This window comes from Abrus precatorius, unplaced genomic scaffold (genome assembly GCF_003935025.1).
Source record: "Abrus precatorius isolate BTA unplaced genomic scaffold, Abrus_2018 Scaffold8, whole genome shotgun sequence".
In the NCBI taxonomy this organism is placed as follows: domain Eukaryota; kingdom Viridiplantae; phylum Streptophyta; class Magnoliopsida; order Fabales; family Fabaceae; genus Abrus; species Abrus precatorius.
Window position 1 is genome coordinate 36331684 of NW_020874428.1, and position 21790 is coordinate 36353473.

Consider the following 21790-nt stretch of genomic DNA (forward strand, 5'->3'; position numbering starts at 1 on the left):
AATCAATGTGTTTACATTTTATTAAATGAATATTAAATTTAAAAAATTAAAATAAGAAGTTTGGTGCAAATTCGGCATAATTTAGATATGGCCAGCTTTGGCCAAGAATTCACGCATGAGAAAGAATCATTTCAATTGGTATTATAATAAATGTATCAAAACCTTAACAGCCTGCCTCCGTAGCATAGTGGTAGTGCGTTCGCTTCGTAAGCGAAAGGTCGCGAGTTCGATCCTCGCCGGGGGCTTTTATCGTTTTCTATTTCGAGTATCCAATTTCATGGGACATATTAAGCTTCTGTTTTTTTTTTTGTTGTTGTTGGGTATAATGAAGCCTAAACGTGAAGAGGATGGTGAATGGATTGGGCTCCTTGCACAGCCCAAAAAAGAAGAATTGAATTCATGAGTGAGTCGCTGGTCTTTTCTATGATAATACAATTGGAAATGTAAAAGGTTGTTTACATTTTTCTATTTCTGAAATTTGAGGGAACAAAAGAAAGAAGTGAAGGGTAGCCAATTACCCAAAGTGGTCCCTTATCCAATGGGCACCATAATGAATAGATAGGACCACAGGACCTCTAAATTTTGTTTGTAGGCAAGGCATCGACGTACACTTCTGCACGCCTACAAAGCGCATGCAAAACTTACCTACAAAAGTGCCACAGATATTTATTCTTATCTGTTCTTCTTTCCATGGTTTATTAGAACTCCTATATATGGATTATGGTCAATGCATTATATGCATTATAAAACATTTCTTTGTCTTTATATGTGATTTTATATTATCATTATGAATTGATGTTACTATTATGGACTTTTTTCTCACAAAGGGTTTATGACAGAATGAGAGGTGGACCGTACCCGTTGATAGATAGCCTTGAAAAAGAAACAAATACCTATTGTAGTTTCTTTTATGATATCGTAAAATTAGTATTTTATAATTGTTATTAGTACATGATAAAAGGATTACTTATTTACCTCTATAAAAATTGCATAATTTAGATTAAGTTCAAGTTCGTATAATTTTTTTATTAGAATATAATTTTTACTTTTTTTTTGCAAATTATATATTATTTTCAGTCCTTTTAATTAACATGGTCCATTAATTAAGATACTGTCGAGTGTTAAATTTTTGTTATATTATATTAATTAGAGATACTACAAATAATAGTTCATAAAAAAAATAAAACCAAGTCTTAACAAAATATTTTATAGAAATTAAATTTATATTATATAACTTATCAAAATACTTATTTAGACCTTAAATTAAATTTTCAATAATTAACTTTTATATTATAAAAAAATTATCTAAAAAGTAAAATATTTAATAAAATTATTCCTTTTATAATTTTTTACGTACATTTTTTAAAGTTAAAATTGTCTAACGATGTATCACCTCAAAAAATGTGAACTTTCTTCAGTTATGTCATGCTAGCTTGTATCATAAGGCTTTGCTACAGTAACTTAATTGTATCACCTGCATCTAAGCCTATATAACCAAACTGACTTCATTATGTGAGATTTATATATTTTATTCTCAGCTAATAAAAACAGTAACTTGAGTATTAAAATATTTTTATAGGTCTCTCACCTACTAATGTGGTAGTAACTCATTTTTAGATTTCTTAATTTTTTTTATCTTTTTAATTTATCTTTATTAAATATAATAGAATATTTATTTTTAATAAAAATATGTATTTTAATTTATAAAGTTTATATTTTATATTTTAATTTAACATACTGACAAAATAAATTTAACCCATCTCATTTATTTTATCAATCTCACTTTTTTTTTTTGTATAAGGCTTTGAGAACACTTCAAAATATTTATGAATATATGATGATCAAACTTTGCTGACCCACTCTTAAATGGGCAGGGTAATATTTTTACGATTTTTTTTATTTTAATTTTTAGGACCAAATTTAAACATCTATAAATAAAAGTAATAATAATAAAGTATATATTTATTATATGGTTTAATTAAGTGTTTAGTCTCTATAAAAGTTATATAATTTATATTTAACTTCTATAAATTTTTTGTTAAAATATAATTTTTAATTTTTTACAAAATATTTTTTTTAGTCCTTTTAAGTAACTGATATATTGAAATATTACTAGTAGTAATATTTTAATCTTTTAATAAAACTGTTAGCAAGTGATATAGACGTACACCTTTTTTAGAAAAAATATTATTTATTTTTATAAAAGAATAAATTAAAAGATCCAAATTTCATATAATAAAATTTACCTGAATTTTAACTTTCAATAATAAAAAAATAAAAAAGAGAAAATTTGAATTAGTATCAGTCAAATGATCACAATATGAATTAAGTCGAGGGTAATGCGACACACCAAACTCCACTGACACTGCTAACCACTGTAAGAAAATTAAATCATATCTATAAATGTAACTGTCTCGTCTTAATTGTTTTCCAATTTCCTTTCTTAGTTTTAAAACCTTAGAATGTGGACCACTGGCGTATAAAACTTTTGGTGTTTTTCTTTGATACCACCTTTAAAAACCCAACTTGCAGCAACTTTAATTTATCTTGGATCTTGTGATATATTATTGTCTACAGGCAGCAGAGACTGCTTTCAAATTCAGTCTCTGCTTGTGATTTTACGTTGCTTCCTTTTCATGGTCAGAATAACTGTAGATTCTAAAACATTTTCTCACTTTTTCACTTTGTGTAGAAGGATATGCTTCTATCAGTTCCATGCCCTTCATCAATATGCTGTTAAAGAGGGTACAAAGATGAAGATAGATTGGGTTTATGCTTATTTCGAACTATATAATACAAGAGATATAGAGGGAGATCTTTGGGTTGTAGCCATTATTCATGATCTTTTTCTAATATTTTAGAGCTAATTCTAGATGTTTTACTGCTGATTAATATTTAATTTGAAGAGGGCTGTGTGTGGTTGCATTAATTCCATTAGCCTCTGTTCATTGTCTTTACTCTTATCACGTTGGATCGCGCGGCATGCATTGCTAGTTGCATGCATGAGAGAGAAATTATCCAGGAACTCATTTAACAAAGGCTCCAAAAGTTGTTTGTCAATGAATATTGCGTATAATTTCGTCATATATTTGTCAAATTTAAATTTGTTCCCCTCATATTTATCAATTATTAAACATTTAGTACGCAGAAAGTTGTGGTTTGAGGATCACAACTTATGCTGGCAAAAGTAGCCTCTTTACTTGCAATGACAGCACTACTTAATTACAGTTTTCCACGTAAGAATTTCATGTCCTTCATCAATTTTTCAGTTTTAGTTGAATACTTAGTTGGACTTTAATTTGAAACCCTATTAAAATATGAGATTTTAGAAAAATGTTTAATATTTGATGGTACTTTTTATATCTTGAATATATATATAATAGTATTAATTTCGAATGATTCAAATAACAGATTAAAAAAGAGCTATACATATACACTATATCATGACTTACAATGGCATTCTTTATGAAATTTGCGACAGTTCACGATGCATCTTTCCTAAATGCACGTTAATTATAATGCAAACCAGCAATATAAACGGCATGAAATTTCTATATAATTAATGATACTGCATGTAATTTCCAAACGCATGTTAGTTACGATAGCCTATATATACTGAATGAAACTTCTATATTTTTCAGTGATTTCCAAGTATAGTGTTGGAGAATGCCTTGGCCTCTCCTTTTATCTTTTTCAGAAAAGAAATTTACTTGTCTTGCATTCTTCCTGTAACTCGACGCGCCAGTGCTTTCAAAATTGTAACTCCAAACAAGACTTTTTCAATTATTTTATGTTTAATTACACTTTAATTTCTATACTTTAATTTACAAAAAAAATAATTCTTCTAATTTTATTTATTTATATTGAATTTCTCTAATTTTTTTAATTGTTGAAATTAAGTCCTTCACTTAACAGAAAAAAAATTTGCAATAAAGTTTTTTTTTTATAATTGCTTTTCGTTTCTACCATGTGATAGTAAAGAAATGGAAACCAAGCATCCAGGGACCAAGAACAGATTTATAACAAAACAACAGACCTACCATTTCACATATTTGCGAGACAAAACCATAATATATAATATATGCATCTGTGGTTAGTTAAACTTGTCATACTCGATCAGCAGAATGATGTTTTCAAGGTATATTACCTTCAGAACACAAAATTTTGACTTCATGTTACCTCTAACAATGTCAGAAGTCACAGTTTGTCTAACAACAGAAACCAATTCGCATTGTGTTTCTCTATGTAATGCAACTGACGAAATTAAACGCTGGCCCGAAATAAATACACACATATATAGACATAACTACTTACTATTAGCCTCTGCATTATTCAGATCTCAATCGTATCATTATTCATGTCCTTGGTATTGGTCTTGACTTGAACGTGACATTCTCAAAATTAAATAACACTTAATTCTAGTAAAGCTTAACCAACGCTCAGTCAAACTGCTTATTTGGACTCTTGTGCAATATATGCATGCATTATTATTCATGTCTTGGGATTGATTTTCCCGTGTCATTAGAACATCTCCTTGGTCAAATCGTACCAGAAAGCAATACATACTAGGAAAGTTCAAAACAACGTTAAGTAGTACTAAATAAAATAAAAGAAGTACGCTCAACCAGTCATGTGGAATCATTTGGAAAATTTTGATAATAAGAGCGATGCTACTATTAGCTATAAACATGAGTGAGAAGTGAGAGGACTGCAGGTATATATGTAGGAGAGTACTACCAAGTTAAAGCAACAACACATACTTGTATATGTTAGCTGTGAGCTACATTAATTGCATATTATTGTATTATTTTCAAGCTACATTATGCGTTGTATACAGTGGCCATAATGAAATTTTAGCTTATTGTAGGCTGTGAAAAATAATCCCAACCGTCATGCGCGCATATATACTACTACAAACTAGACACACAAAAAGATTCTACTTTATAATATTATGAGACTACCTTTTAGATAAGAGAGTTTTATGATTAAAGTTGAAATTCTTATTTTACTTAATATAAAATTTATAGTATTGTCATCCTTTATAAAAAGCTGACATACACATGATAGTTTAATTAGTAGTAACTTTTTTTGTGGTTTTTCACGAATTCAATACATTACATTTTAATCAAATATATAAGTAGTCTTTTTCTTTAACTTAGTACTCAATGAAAATACTAATTATTATAATTTTTTAAGAACATAGAGAGTCTAACTCAAATATATGCATTAATTAAGAAAAACTCATAACTCTTTACAATATTTAATTTCTTATTCTACACACACTTTAAGAGTGAATTTTGAATTAACTTACTTTGATAAACATTTTTTATAGTTTCGTGGGATAGTTTTTTTTTTTTTTTAATGATTATTACAATTAAACTGTGTAGAAACTTAGGCTAAATTGATTATATATGTGTAGATAAGTGTCATGAACTAAAAAGTTATAACTAGTAGATTAAGAAATGGTTTTATATTACACTTCGAACACTCCCCTTCACACTAGCACTATTTGGACTTTGAAGGGCAGATATTAGAAGCCTACATCTGATGGTAAAGATAGAACTTTAAACCATTTGGTTATAAATACTCTAATATTATATCATGAATACTAATTATCTTAAAAAAATCAAACTATTAGATAAAAACACGTGATTATAATTTTATATTTATTAAATCTATAAAAATAAACACGACATAACTTATGAATGTTTTTATTATACCTCGTACTCATAATGGTTAGTCAACAAGGTATTGCAACCACAGGGATTAATTCAAACATTAGTATAGTAATTGTATAGCATTGCCATACTTACAAAGGTAAATCACCTTCACGGCTGAGTGTGGAAATTTTAAACTATGTGCTTTAGCGTCTTGATTGATTGATATGAAGAAAACCACCGATGAAGCGTTTGCATGATGAGGAGCTTCAAGAACGAGTACTACCCTTACCTGGTGGGCTACGATTATTAGTATCAGAATCAAGAAGCTTGGAACTAAACGGTGTTGGAAGGAGTCTTAGAGGTGAATTGATTGAATGAAGAGATTGAATGAGAGGATGAGGCATCATGATTTGGGAACTTGAGTTCGAGATCTGAATATTATTGTTGGACTGTCTTGGATCACTTTCCACTGAGTAAAAAGCCGATGGTGTAGCAGATGGTGGGCAAAAAAGTAACTGGGAACCAGATGGTACAGACAAGCTAGAAGATGAAAATTGCACACCACTGCCACTGTTTGGATAAGAAGGAAATAATCCATGGCTTCCAAATTGGGATAAAGATAGAGTTGAAGGCTCTGAATGGTGGTAGGAGTTATATGTCATGGCATTGTTTAACAAACCAGGTAAAGAAGAGTTAGTTCCAATGGGGAAGAACCTCTGTGCTGACTCTTCTCTATTATGAGTACCGGCACCAACTCCATCTTGATTTTCTTGTTCATTTGTTTTGATCCAGCACTTTCCTCTTTGGGAGATGGACGCACTTTCAGCTAATTCCTTGCCTTTTAGTGAATCAATATCCCAATACTTTGCCATGTGGTTTTGATTTCCCCCATCCTTTATAAATGTGGAATTTGCAGCATCATAGAAGCCTCCAAGAGAAAACTGATGAGATGTACCTGGCAATAGGTTTTGCTGATGAAATTGAGCAAAATAATGAGGAATTTGAAGTGGTGGAAGCTTATCAATATCAGATTTGGTGGCTTCAAGCAACCAATCTACCACCTTGCTAGGTTGGTTGAGTCCAAGCCTATCTTGAAGATCATATAACTGAATTGCTGTGGGTACAGACAACCTAATCCTCCTGTCCCTAAGTCCCCTAATGGTGCAAACCTTGCTGTGCCTATCTTTTCCTCCCATAGAACGTGAGACACGCACAATTCTTGGATTTCTGAACGCTGACCATTGTCTTGAGGTCGAGGGTGCCTTGGATAACTTCTCAATTTTAATGAATTCACCCTCTTGTTGTTGGTTCCCTTCATAACCTCTACTTGAACTTTCAATCATCTTCTTAGCTATAATCTCATTGTTGCCTTCTTCATATCATCCTATAAAACCTTTTCTCCTTCACTGCAAGCAACCCGATCTGATAAACAATGAAACGAAAAAGAAGTTACCTGAAAATTTTGTCTCATTATTATACTTCTTTTTAGTATTTTTTTTAAAAATAATTATGGCTAAAATTATAAATTAACTTCTATATATATATAAGAATCGTTCCACAAAGAACAGATTCATAAATTAGAGAGTTAAAATTAGTAAGGGTCGGATCAGAAATTAAGAAACAGGAGTAGAAGTTCTACGCCGAAATCGGTTATATTGCCGGAAAATTAGGGCAAAGAGGGTTCTACTCATTCAATTGATAGTAATGAAACCGAATCGAAGCTAGAAGAATGAGTTTGGTCGGAAATTGTGTACATAATTAAGATTTTACTGAAAAGATCAGTAGAAGCATGAGCATACAAGGTTGATGGTAGTAGTTAAAGGATCAATTACTTACGTGAGAGAGGAAAGTGTGGCGACTGTTATTCTAAGGTTTTGAACATAGCCATGAAAGAGAGAAGAAATGGAGGAGGCAGAAGAAGAAGAATCTCCGTACAAGTCTTTCCAAAATGAACTCTTCAATGTTTAGTTGAGTAGATATGACCTCAAGTTTCGACTTCAACCTTTTTCCTGCAAAGGAATAATGTAACATATAATTGAGAATTTTTGTAAGGAAAGGTTGGAATTTTACCTCATCATGTTGCGTGTAAATTAAAGTCAAATACTAATAATAATTTTACTTAAGACCATGCGGCATCCTTGTCAAGGGGCACGTCCATTAACCAAACTGCCATTACTGATGACATCCTCAATTTGTTTATACCACATACTGAACAATCAAACTAACAATATCAATGATTATTATTAACTTTTACAATTATAATTATAATTATAATTAAATTCTTAATTTAGTCATTTAAAATTAAGATGCCATCACATTAGTTTTAGAATTTTTATTTTTAGTTCTGAATTAATCTCTGAAATATTAATGTATGATTAAATTAGTTCTTAAATACTTTTACAAATAAATTGCTCCTTAAAAAATACAAATTAAAAATCAAATCTATATTTTTATGTCAGTATCATATTTTATTTTCAAATGTATGTATGTATGTATGGTAAAATTTTATATTTTAAAAATTATTTTGATGAATAAAATAGTTAAAGAATTGATTTTTTATAAGATATTAATAATTATATGATTAATTTAATAATGAAAATATAAAAAATAATGTAATAATACATTAGATTTTAAACAACTAAAATTGAGATTTTGTTTTATAATAATTAATTACCCTTTTTACTAGACAAATTGAGCCAAACTAAAAATGAGGAAATAGAATACCTTTATTATATTCGTAACTTGAGACATTATTTTGAAGAAGAAAAAAATAAAGCATTTTAATAAAAAAAAAATACACAGACCATAATAAAAATATTGAAAATGTTTAATAAATTTTCTAATTTACTTTAGATTATTGAATCTTTCTTTGAAATTTATGTTATTTAATTAGTATAAATATTTTACTTACTACATTTAAATTTTTTACATGAATACAAAATAATACCTAATATTATCTTAAATTTTTATGTAAACAATAACTATGAACAAACTTTATTTTCTCTCCATCGACATATAAAACAGAACATAAATCGTATTATATATGGAATAAAACCTTTTTTCCTTTATTAAAATTAAAAGATACATATCAACCAAAAAAATATTTGTTAAGGGATGCTAATTAGTTGTTATTTTCTTCTTTTATTGTTTTTTTTTAAAAAAATTTACATGTCATTTTTTCAATTTTGGGAGAAAGATGAGGTAGACATGTAAAGAAAACAAGTGATTTGAATTATATTGAAATCGCATGTTCTTGTTTTTAATCCTCGTCCTTATCCTCAACCAATTAAAAAAGGTTTTTGTTTAAAATGTAACACACTCTTTTAATAGTTGATTAATTATTTATGTTATTCTTTTTTAATGGAGAAAATGTGATATAAATAGAAAGCGATTATTTAATTCCATTATACATATAGGAAGAAATAACTTAAAAACAGGATTGTTCCAGTTATGCTTTCACAATAATATTATATATTGTATCTGTTTTCAGAGAAAATTTTTAGAATTATTCATATATCCAATATTGTTAATTCATGATCATAACCCTAGGATTTGCATCCAACTTCAAAAAGCTATATATAATGTAGGTAAGTTAGCCAATATTACAAATGTGATGTGTATATATTGTGGAAGATATTCATCTAGGTAAGTTATAATCGTTTCGTTTGATTTGATTTTTGTTCTTGTTTTCAATTGATATATTTTTGTGTAAAATACAAAAAATGATACATTGATTTTACTCTATTTTCAATGTCTTGAAGAAAATGGTGAAAATGTTTTGCTAACTAATTTCACATTTTTAAATAAATTCTTAAAAATAAGAAACAAAATAAAATAACGTAATATTTTAAATTACCAACAAAGTTATATCAACTGTAACTAAAAACAAAAAATAAACTAACAGATAAGCTTTCAGAAGCTGTGATGTATGCTGTTGGAGTCTGATAGCTAGCTGCGCTATAGATGAGGGACCAACTTAGGTTCTTAAAAGCATCCATTCAACTTATAGCTGGAAAAATAGAGGGACCACAAGCAGATGGCAGTGAGATTTGCACACAGCACAATTTGGAGTCTGTACATGAATCACGCTAGCTGTAACAATTAGATTTCATTAGCTATCTAATTGTACATTGTTTCAATATTAAGATGCATATACTTCTCCTAAAACATTTATATATATATATATATATATGCTAATAACTCAACCTGTGTACACTACAAGATTTCTTCTAATTACTAATCCAATTAATTAGTTTCCTTTCACCGCTGTGAACTTGAGTAATGTTGGCCTTGAAGCTCAGAACTACATATATATATATACACACACACATAATCTGGCATACTATACCTAAACCGTTTTCTGATTAAATTGTTGTCTTGTGTATATCTTTATATAAAAGAATAGTTGCCTGCCGATCAAGGAAAAGATGGGGAAAAGACAACATGCTGTTATTGCTTACTTGAGAGAATATTGAAATTTACTCTTAAAAAACACACAAGAGCATATGTTTCAAGAGAACACCTGTCTAGTATAAATGCCACAAGAAGAAGTAAAGAGCCCTAGCTAGCTAATTAATCTTCTTTTTTGATGCGGGTACCAAACAGTATATCTAGAAAATAGGGATCTTCACCGATCGAAATAATTGAGACATTCATCATCGAGACAGTGTAACTGCAACTGTGTCATTGTTTACTGGTCTCAAAAGCTGAACCAACTTTGTGTAGTTCTAAACTCAAACCTCTAGCTAAGTTGGCTTATAACCTTGTCAACTGAACTCCGTAAGTTTCAAGTTTCAACAATAGTTAAGGTGAAAATTCACTCTGCATTCAATGCTTACCTGGAGATTTAGTTTTAGAATCACACTTTGAACAATTAAGAAATCATAACCATGATATAGTATTATGATATGGCATAAGAAACCCTAAATTTTAATTCAGCGAACCCATAATCAAATGGAGAACTTTATCATTTGAGATAAATATGGTTAGTTGGAAGTATTCATTTTTCGTTTATAGAAATTGAAAATGATGAATTTGAAGTACTCTTTTTCGATTTGTTTCTCTTTCTCAAAGGCTTTTTTTTTTTTTTTTTTTTATGTGCCCAATATTATCGTTCTATCTGCAAGCTATTGCAGAAAAAGTAATGAATTGAACTTAACAAAAAAATAGGAGTTTATCAAATTAATATATGATGATGACAACATACTTATTTACCCTTAATTGCCCTAAACCTCTGATAAATCTGCCCTCTCTTCAATTACTTCGCACGACCCCTTACAATTGGATTCGATTCAAACGATACCCCACAAATATATATTTGCAAGGATATTTAACTCGGTATAAAGTGGAAGACGAAGAAGTAGGTATTCATCATTGAGCTAGATTCATGAAAACTTTATATTCTTGTTTTACTTAAAAACACAACAATAGTAGCGTTATTTGTGGATTGATAAGTCTCACTTAATCCAGCATAGGAGCTGGTAAGAAACTTAAGAAATCTCGAATAGTGCATTAAGGTATACAATTCTTTGATCAATTTGATTACACCATAACGAAGCTATTTTGAGGCAAGAGAGTGTTGACATCAGAATTATGTGTACGAGGGATGGAGTACTCTGCAAATAATTTTTTTTTATATAAAAAAAGACTTAAAAGCATTTATAAAAAAATTAATTAAATGCACCGACAATAAAATATTTTTTATACTCTCATTCAATCATAAATTGTTACATGAGTGATAATTATTAACTTCTATAATATTAATTTAAAATTCATATTTGTAGTATTTTTTATAGATTAATGGTGTAAAGAATTTTATATTAATGACGCGCTAAAATTAAATTTAAAAAAAAATATTTTCCTAATTTTTTATGATTGTGTAAATATTTATTTTGTTTTATCAAATTACAATAAAGTTTAAGAGTCAAGCAAGTAATTAATAATTAATAAACATTTGACAAAGCTCTCACGTTAGGACAGTAGCTCCTTAAAATTTATATAGTATTAGTAGGCCAGCTATATGAGTAACTTTTTTTATGAAATTAGAAAAACATATCATTTATCAACGATAAAAATGTTAAACATTAAACTAGAGTTTAAATTATTAATAACAAAGTTTATATTAACGGTATGATATGTTGAATTAATATTTGATATACTAATAGTATATATTAAGTTTCTATGCTAATAGAGTTGTCTGTTAATATATTGTATCATATTGTTAATGTAAATTCATAATATTATTAACAAAAGTTATATTAACAAAGCTTAATCCAATATATACAAATCATTATTAAATGAACTTTTTTTTGTGATAAATCTTTAATATTCAAAATTCTCATAAAGGATTAACTCGTTTAAGTTGTGCATATTTGAGTGAATAAATTTTTCTTAATACCTATATTAACTATTCATGATATTCAAATTCAAGATTTTTCGGTAAGAAATAAACTTTTTACCATTTAAATCGACAGACGCTGAGAAAATATCTGACCACCTACTTAGATAAAAATTGCATCTTGAACTTTATAGCTCGTATATTAGAGCATTTATGTAAGAAATAAAATATATTTTTTATTTTGAACTAATTCATTGTTTTAAGCCCTTAAAAAGGTTTTGAATGGAATTGACATTTAGTAGACATACATCTTGACTACCCTTCCATGCTAACTTTCAAAACTACTAGTTCCTGTACATCTATCTATATATGACAATGTTTGGCAACCTGGGTAGTTGATCAAAAGATGTATCTCAACATATACAAATTAATTAATGCATACTTTAAATGTTGCAGAGGAAATAGAAAGGCAATTTTTCCTTAATATATATTTCTTTCTTTCACCTTGCAGCTGAGACCACCGTTGTATCACCATCAACACTGTCCACTGAGTAGTAGTGAATAACTCTCTCATGAATGAATATATACTATCACCATCAAGGACTGTGAGATCTCTGCTATATTACAACATGATATGGCACAGTTAATTAATGTGCGTTCAGAGAGATGAATATATAATTTAAGAGGTTTTGTATGAGTGACAAATTCCCATTGTCGGTTGGGGAGAGGAATCTATATATCTATGTATGTATATAAATATATATGCACGATATATGTATATATGAAGGAAGGTTGCACAGAATAGTTAAATTAAGGTGTGATGTATATACTATATAGTGATGAAAGACATGATATGAGATCATTAAATCTGACTATAAATCCTCTTAAATTTTATATAAATACGAATTTTCCGGGTTCTTTGTATTTGCTGCCCAAGCAGTTATTGCACTGTTCCACAAAACTGCAAAAGCAACAGCGAGAAAAATAGACAGAACAGGAACATGATGCCAAGATGAAAAGAAAAGTAAAAAAGATGAATGGAAATTAAGTTAATAGTTATAACTAAGAAAAATGATTCCCATCCAAAGCATGAAAAAGTGTAGGGTGGGGTAGGAGAAAGACACACCCTCTTCTCCTTATATATTATATACATTTTAGTATTGATTAATCAGTGACAGCGTGCTTTGCCAACCTCTGCGTGTGTCCATGTGAATGAAAGTGACTGAGAAGGAGGGAATGGCTTCGGTCATTGGTGTGGCCTTGCCTCTTGCTACTGCCGTCTGTTTCATGTAGAAGACCAATAACAGCATTATTTATTACCCTTCAGTTAATAATTATAAGGTCAACTGGGGAGCTCAAATTTTTATGGTTGCTGTGCCATTTCATTTAACTTGTTATTTCATTTCAATGATAGATTTGAAGTAATTACAAAAGAAGAAAAGGTTACATATTATAAAACATGTTAGTCTTAAAATGTGCTTTAATAGATATCACGAGATAACTATTAAAAATTATATCATTACTATAATTATTGTGGCACTTTTATACTGATAATACCATATTATTAATAGAAATCTAATCTATCATTTTGGAGATAAGTTTTTCAAGTTACATTTTTTAGTATATAGCACTTTTTATGATGAATATTTATTCTATTGAATTATTTCCTATCTAATTTTTAAAATAATTCCAAACTATTCTAACAAAACAACAAAGATTTGAGTTTTTATATAGTGTGACATAGATATTAAAAAAAAAGGCGTACTCGTAATAACTTCAATAATTAAGTGACTAAATTCATAAAAACCATTTAAAAAATAAAAGACTGCACATTGATCATAAGGAAAGTGTTAAGGCACTGATTAAGAAATAAAAAAAATGTTTAAAAAATGTAAGAATGCACCTACTCCCATGTATTAATTCTAATGCATTTTAACATATTTTTAATAAAAATTATTATTTATTAATTCTTTAACTAATATCTTGAGAAAACTGATTAGCAAGACTCTACTCATAATTTAATTTCTGGTTATGTGTATAAATAAGTTTTTTTTTAAAAAAAACACAACCACTTCAATGTTTTCTATGTCTTGAAAAGAAGAACATCTAACATTTGGTTAGGAGTATCTTAATATACATAAAAAATAATAATTAAAAAATAAAAATATAATTATTTCTAATAGATTCAAAATGTATGTCACATTATATTTCTACGATTCCAAACTTAAAATTAAAAATAAAATTAAAAAAATTTAAATTTATTCAACTAATTTAGATTAGTATAATTTTAAAAACTTTTATATTAAATCTGAATTTTTTATTTAACTTATATTTAACGGATTATAATTTATTATTTTATTGGCTTAAATGTAATTTAAATGAAATATTTAAATTGAATGTAAGAGTTTTTAGATTTATTGATGTAAAAACGATCTTTTTCCTGTATTTATATATATATTGAAAGAATTGGTGTATTTATATATATATTGAAGGAATTGGAGAAGACGGGAAGGACTAGCTGATTCATGATTTTTGCAAACAGCTACACACAGTCATATAAAAAGGACAAAAAGAACAATAATGGATGCGGTCCTATCCAGTGGCGCGCAATGGGAAAAAGAGTAAGCAAAGCTTATGTTCAGTATGGAAGAAGTTACACTCAACTACTATGCGCTCCAATAGCAATCACATTTCTCAGACGTTCCTTTCCATGTGAAAGCCCCTCTTATTCTTGTTGGATGGTAAAGGTCGATTTGCTTTAGCCGGCCATTAAGCCAATTTCATAATTAGCATAAACTCACAGAACTGCATTTATATTAGACTAGTTGCTAAATATGTATTGTCAATGGACCACCTCGAATAAATTTCAAAACAATCAAACCTGACAAGTCTTTATACATGTGATATGTCGCACCTTGTAGCAAAACCAGTGGTTTCTTTTCTTGTCCAGAAAAATAATCTGTGGTTTCCACATCATAAGAAATAGACCGGAGACCGTGGGTAAGTGTTCTAGCAAATGTTTCATTCTCATATAGTTAGAACTTTTCTACATGAACAATTATGGTTGGATAGGGACCAGACAGAATTAACATCAGCAGGCATCGTATATATAATTATTTGGCTGACAATGATGCTTTCTTGCCCGTTTCAGTTATCAAGTGCATCCAATAAAGAAATGGATCATTAACAGTTACGCTTGAACGTTTTTTTTTTTAAAAAAAAAATTTACTGTGGCTTTCCTTTTGCAACATCTAAACTCCATGAAAAGGTTAATAAACACAACATTTTCTCGGGTTGGGAAGATATTAAATCCCAATTAATTCAACTTGAGTTGGATAGACTCAACATTTATTTATTAACTTAATAGTTTTTATCACCTTTTTATATTATGCGATATACCATGATAGTTTATGTTAATTTGGAGCTTGACGTAACTTGATTTATTAATCATGTTAGTTTATCATTTAATATATCATCATATAATACTGAAAAAAATGTATTTAAAGAAGGAAACTTTAATCCCGATTCAACTATCTATGGTCAGACTAGCTAATCGTAAACCACTTTCACCAATTTAATATCCAGTCTAATTTTAAAAAACACTGGTATTTGTTAATCTATAAGCAATAAAAAACACCATTCAACAATACCTAAATATAGTGGATGAACCGTATTCCCATGCACATGTACCATAATCATATGACCTGGACCAGCCTTGTCTATGGATGTCCGGGAAACTCAACCTTATTAGGGCTAGTGTCATGACGTTGAACCAATTTTTATATTGATCCGGTATAAAAAAAAAGATACATTGCTATTATTTACATTATCTGGGGTTAATTTGGCTCAGTTGAAAATGTTTGGCTTACAACCCATATGCTGAACAGATATTACCAGATAAATATCCCAATTTATTTTCTTTCCATCATGGTTCCTAACAAGAGCTTCATAATCACCTTCTTCATTTAACATATTTTAAAGGCTAGTTAGTGCCTAAGCACTCAACTTCAATAATTAAAAGAAAACTGACATTACAATTTACAGGCATTTAGAAGTAGTGTTGAATCAAGAACAATGAATAATTGGGTAGGTGGCTAGATCACCTCGTCACCACCATAACCAAAGCAAGACACTATAAGCAAACAACTATTCCAAATGAATAAGCTCTTTGTTGAAGAAGACTTGTGAATAGTTTTCTAAAAACCTACCGCACAAGAGCCCTTTGAGCTTGAAATGTAAACATTGCGTAGGCCACCCGTCTTAAATTCAACTTTTATTTAGAGGAATGAACGCAGCGTAGAGTCTTGGATACCATATTATGAACCAAATTTGTCAAAAGCTAGAACTCTTAAGTGATGGCATATAAATGGTTTATAAGCTAAAAAGAATAAGGATTTATAAAAAAATAAATGGATTTCATTACCAAGAAGTAGATGATGCATACTACTGAAAAGCTTCACTCATATTCAATTTTCCCATTATCACGTCATTGAGACAATTTACTTTTTGAACCAACGTCACAAATAAGTAAAACAATAGTCAAACTTAACTGCAGTCAGCCACCTTTTATTGACATAAAATGCTTAACACACCTCTAAAATGGACGGTCATTGCAGGTGTGTGCTAAGACTATTAAGACCTTTCCATTGACAAAAGCATAAAAGATGGACTGGGCCAATAATGTCATCTCATCTCATGATAGCACAAACCTGGTGACATGCAAAGACAATTAGTCAAAGATAGCTTCAAACACAGTTAGGATAGTAGGTGTATCTTCATAAAGATATGACTATTAGCAACGCGCTATAATTATAAGATCGAGTGGCAGGATCCAAGCATATTATAAGAATGATTTTCTTTCTTTCTACATTAAAAGAATGTAATACCCATAAGATCGAAATTACACCAAAGCTAAAATGCAACTGGTACCCTTTTGTGTTTCAGATCACGTTATTAATCTGGATAGCAGAGAAGAGCTACAGCACAAAAAAACTGTATGTAGTGGGATGACCACTATAATCAGAGGTAAATATCTAGAGTCACCATCAATATATTATGTAAGGCATATTTAACAACGAATAACGATGAGATTAGCATCAGATGCTCAGCTGGGCTGCCTGTATCTGAGACTGAGATGATGCCTTGGCTGCGCCGAAGAGAATGAATAGAGGCTGTGTCTCACAGTAAAAAGAAACACGGGATGGAATTGACAGAGAATGGAAGAATTTGCAGCAAGTATGAACTATGAACAGAGTCTGGAAGAAGGAACAGACTCACTAGAGGTTATTAAGGGACTGCCGAAAGTGTTGAGCTGCTGGAAAAGCAAGGGTTTTGCCAAAAAATGTATCACCAGCCAAAGATGAGAGGTGCAAAGGAACAGAACAACCACCTTGTTCATCATCACTTTTTAAGAATGGGTGTTTTGAACCCTATTTTCATTCTGATGGGAGAAATTATGGATTTCAAAATCACCTTAAAATCTGTGTAGTTGTTGAAGAAAAGGGGTACAAAGATAGTGGCTGTCGCAGCTGCAATTCAGGCTTGCTATCACCACTTCATAAAAACACCTCTTACACTGGTCAGACTGCACAATAGACCTTCTCATTTTGTGTGCAACATCATGTACTCTCTTATGTCCTATGAAGCACAACCTCTGACACAAACACTGGACACTCTGACATTGCTTATGTCCAAAATATTAGAGACATTATTCTACAATATAAACACTTAGTTTCTTTACCAAAAAAAAAAAAGAAGCAAAACAAGATAAGCTTATATCATATTCATCTGCCCCTGAACCGTTCCTCCTTGTTTCAGAAATTTGATTCAAAACCATACAAAACACAATAATACCACTACTGAATTGGGTCTTAGTGACCCAATAATGCCAAGGGAGAATTTCTTTCCAAGACATCAATAGCCACCAATCCAGATCGATGACTATCTACATCATCAAGTGAAGCTAATATATCATAAAATGTACTGTGACCTGTTGGATGGGGCTTATTACTAGCCAGGGAATCAGGTACACCTTTCTATGAGGACCATTCCTTTCTTTCAATGGTTTGGGCTAGGTCCCTTAGATCAAAAGATTAACACAATTTCCATAATTTCAATCCTGCCCCTCCTTCCTCCCTTTGTTTCTTACATATTCCTCATTGATTCTTCACATAGCTGCAACTAGAGACCCATTCACCTCCTTGTGAAAATCCAAGTCCAATGGCTCAAGTAATGGCGGTGGACAAGCTGGACTACCTGAAATTCTCTTCGCCATGGTGGTTGCAACTTGCACCAATACCCAAACCTTTTCAAGGTCCTATTCAGCCACAAAATTCACATGAATCAATGTGGCATTCCTCCCTTATTTCTTCTTCTGTGGAAAAACCATTTTGTATGTTTCTGGAGCTTTGCATCACAAAAACTGGGGCTATTGTGTAATACAGGGAAAGTTTTCCTCTTCAATCCTCATCCCCTTTGCCTTTAGGTCAAACTTCTGTATTTCCTCTGCCTGGATAATAGCAAATTTTGCTGTATTTTTTTTTTTATCTCCAAGCTACTGGTTCTCTGCTCGTACGAAATTCCAATGGTTTTAACTCCAATTTACTTCCTGCTTGATAGAATTCAAGAGAGAAGTTTTAGTATCCTGAATAATGTATTATATCATTTAGGTTCTACCAACATATATATTGGTTGAGCTTGAGATGCAAGCTTTGCAACATAACTGTCAAGTGACAGCAGGAAACAAGCTAACAGCTAACAGAATTGACAGTAGATACAACGCAAGCTAACAGAAAGCTGCGTATAATCTATTCTAACATTACTTAATTGCTTCCTCATTTGAAAGAGATACAAATGGATCCAGATCATACTCAGGTTAGAACTGCTTGAATACTGCCTTCGCAAAGGTCCCCCAAGTTTCTGGTCCCTTTTCATCAAAGATGCCCAATGAGAGAAACACCTCTTAGAGGTATCGCAGCCCTTGATAGCTTCTCTGCCTCAGGTGTTCCAATGGCATCAAAATACTGCTCAATGTTGATCAACCAACAATAATCCTCCTCCCCATCAAACACATGAATCATCCTTGATATTCAGTACCCAAGTGTCCAGCACCAGGATCTAGATCTAATACTGGTTCAGAATGTAGAGATTAACTGAAAGAAAGAAAGAAAGAAAGGGAATTTTATTGAAGCCTAACACTCTGAATCAATGGAACTCAAAGTGAAAAAGAGATATAATGGCTTAAAATATAAGTCTCCATGAAATTGAGAGTCTGGTCTATCTCCACCCAAAACTAATTGACCAATGAACTAAATACACTTACAATCCTTTCCAGGCCTTCCTTTATTTATGTTCTACCACTGCTACTACAGTTAGAGAGCTAACTAACTCTAATAACAAGTTTTAACTAACAGAAGCTGATCCACCTGGCTCTTTGGGCCATTCTTATTTCTTCTAACATGTACTTTCCAAATTGGGGTCTTGCTAACAACAAAGTGCTACTTAAGGGTAAAGGACCAGCATTGCCACAATTGCTTTGTTGATCCATGTCATAAAGATTCAGCAAAGTTTCACATGGATTGCCAATTGCCTAACTCAACCTCTTATTTCATATGGACTTCATTAGCCTATGTAAAGTTCCGGGTAGAGTGCAATATATGCAAAATTACCAAACTAAGCAGGAAAATAGGCAGGAATTAAGTTTAATAACTCCATAACTCACACCAGGCCACAGAATGATGCTTCTGATATTGTGCAGGATATAGTTCTCTGGTTTAATTACAAAATCATGCAGCTTCCAAATGATTTTGAAGTTGATTAATCTAGTAGCCTACATTCCCCACCCATTATAGTTCAAACTACTCGCCATTGACAGAACAACTCAATCAAAACCTTCAGAGAAAACCAACTACCTCAGCAGCATTACAACAAATGACCAAAAGAGTAAAGTAACAAGTAAGACAAAAATAATTATTAGTTTCACCTCTATCCTCAAACTATTGCATACTTAATACGATATGATTCACAATTTAGCTCTCCTCTTCTTACATACTACCACCCCTTCATTTATAACATGCAATGAAGACCAATACCGCAAAGTTGAAGGAAACAGCCTTTTCTTTACCAAAAAAAAAACAAGGAAAAAAATAAAGGAGATTGAAACTCTCCTTCCACAAAAGCACGAGGGACTCAAGTCCAGAGATACTTCATCCTCATCCTAATCCTACTACAGGAAATAAGGAAATTCATATCAAGTTTAGCTCCTACAGCTATTCAAAAAGCAATTTCAATTGCCGCACAACACGAGAACCCACCCTAACCCTAGCCCTAGATTAAGTAAAATTGTAAAACAATCAATCAAGTTAATAAAAGTATCATTTGAAACCAAACCACGCGCGTTAGTCACTCGATTCAGCCCCGGAGAAGAGGCAATCGAGCAAATCCAAACACTCGCGTCAAATGCAAAGCAATACCACACACCGCAATCAAGTTTGTGAACCTAAAATTCCCAAATTAACATAAATCGAGAGAGAGAGGGGGGGGGGGGAGGAGAGACCTGTACGTCAGTGCTGGTAGCCACCGCCGATAGCATCAAGATCCTCCTCGACGGTGGAGTTGAGATATACGGGAGGGAAGTCGGCGACGGAGAATGTCTTTTCCTTGACGAGTTTCTCAACATCGGGTTTCTTGAGGATTGTGCGACGAATGGGAGGGCGGTTACGGCGCTGGTCGCGAGTGAAGTACTTGATGTCGTAAACGGTTTCGGGGAGTGAGGTGGGGACAGAGGGCTGTTCCTTGGTGGTGGCCGGGCAGTAGATGCGGTACTCTTGGGCAGCGGGCAGCGCGGACTTGTACTCGGGGTGGGCGCAGGGACCCGTGATTTCCCATGGCTTCTTGAAGAAGCTTTTGAGGCTCTGCAAAAGGGAAGTGGAGGTTGCCTTCGCCATCACCAATGAATGCGGAGGAGATCGCAATTCTCAGTTCAGATCAACCAATGTTGTTGTTGTTGCGTTCCCTGCCTTTGAATCCAAAACCGCCCCGAATCCGAATCCGAATCCGAACCCTGGGTCCCGTTTTACGGAGTAAACTCATTTTCTTATCTGTTATTTTTAAATTTTGATAATAAATTGTCATTTTAATTTTAATGTATGTAATTATTAATTGTTTTAATTTTTTAATTTTAAGAATTCATCGATAAAAATTAAAATAATTTATAATTGTATATATTGTAGATTAAATAATTAGTAATTATCATATAAACTGATGATTAAAATAAATTTTACTTACAATTATTAAATGACTTTTAAAAAATTTAAAAGTTAAAATAATTAATAATCATATATATTGAAGATAAAATGGTGTTTTTTAATTTAAATTTTATTTTAATAAATTCTAAAAATAATAAAAACTGAAAAAAAAATATGCAATGAGATAATTTGTCGTTTAAAGTTAAATAAGAACATGTTTAATCCCACTTATCAGTTATTTTAATCTTCATAACAAAGGTTTGTTGAAAGATCAAAATCATGAAATATTTAAAATTAATAATAAAATGTTTGAGTAAAAGAATTTTTTTTCCAAATAATCAATTATTCCAAAGTTGTAAGAGATTATTTCAAGCTACGTAATGCTTTATTGACCAACGACAAAATATTTAAAGTAAAAAACTTAAAGTTCACTCAAGTAACTTTAAAAGACCTCCAAGGCATTTTAAGGAGATTAAATATTATTTTAAAAAAAAAAAAAAACATGCCGCTTCAATCTTAAACTCGAACTTCAAAGAATATACACTAAA

At 31.0% G+C, this 21790-nt stretch overlaps 2 protein-coding genes and 1 non-coding gene across 4 annotated transcripts; 1 reads left to right on the forward strand and 2 right to left on the reverse strand.

The window, feature by feature from the left end:
- Window positions 1–173: 173 nt before the first annotated feature.
- TRNAT-CGU lies at window positions 174–245 on the forward strand. Its single transcript has one exon. It is a non-coding gene; the product is annotated as a tRNA-Thr (tRNA).
- A 5448-nt stretch (window positions 246–5693) lies between these two features.
- On the reverse strand, window positions 5694–7664 carry LOC113847630 (transcription factor TCP5-like). The gene is made up of 2 exons (XM_027476851.1): window positions 7497–7664; window positions 5694–7082 (listed from the first exon to the last, which is right to left on the reverse strand). The coding sequence occupies exon 2, from the start codon at window positions 7001–7003 to the stop codon at window positions 5927–5929; it is 1077 nt and encodes a 358-aa protein (XP_027332652.1). The 5' UTR covers window positions 7004–7082; window positions 7497–7664; the 3' UTR covers window positions 5694–5926.
- Window positions 7665–16435: 8771 nt separating this feature from the next.
- Window positions 16436–21017, reverse strand: LOC113847733. 2 transcript variants are annotated; one of them, XM_027476988.1, is made up of 2 exons: window positions 20552–21017; window positions 16436–16706 (listed from the first exon to the last, which is right to left on the reverse strand). In XM_027476988.1, the coding sequence occupies exon 1, from the start codon at window positions 20940–20942 to the stop codon at window positions 20559–20561; it is 384 nt and encodes a 127-aa protein (XP_027332789.1). In that variant the 5' UTR covers window positions 20943–21017; the 3' UTR covers window positions 16436–16706; window positions 20552–20558. The 2 variants fall into 2 exon arrangements, with proteins under 2 accessions (XP_027332789.1, XP_027332790.1); XM_027476989.1 differs by having other exon boundaries at window positions 16467–16706; window positions 20558–21017.
- Between the last annotated feature and the right edge of the window lie 773 nt (window positions 21018–21790).

What these genes read in the sequence shown, in the direction of transcription:
- LOC113847733 (XM_027476988.1), bottom strand. Translation starts at nt 20,942, where the DNA reads ATGGCGAAGGCAACCTCCACTTCCCTTTTGCAGAGCCTCAAAAGCTTC.
- LOC113847630 (XM_027476851.1), bottom strand. Translation starts at nt 7,003, where the DNA reads ATGATTGAAAGTTCAAGTAGAGGTTATGAAGGGAACCAACAACAAGAG.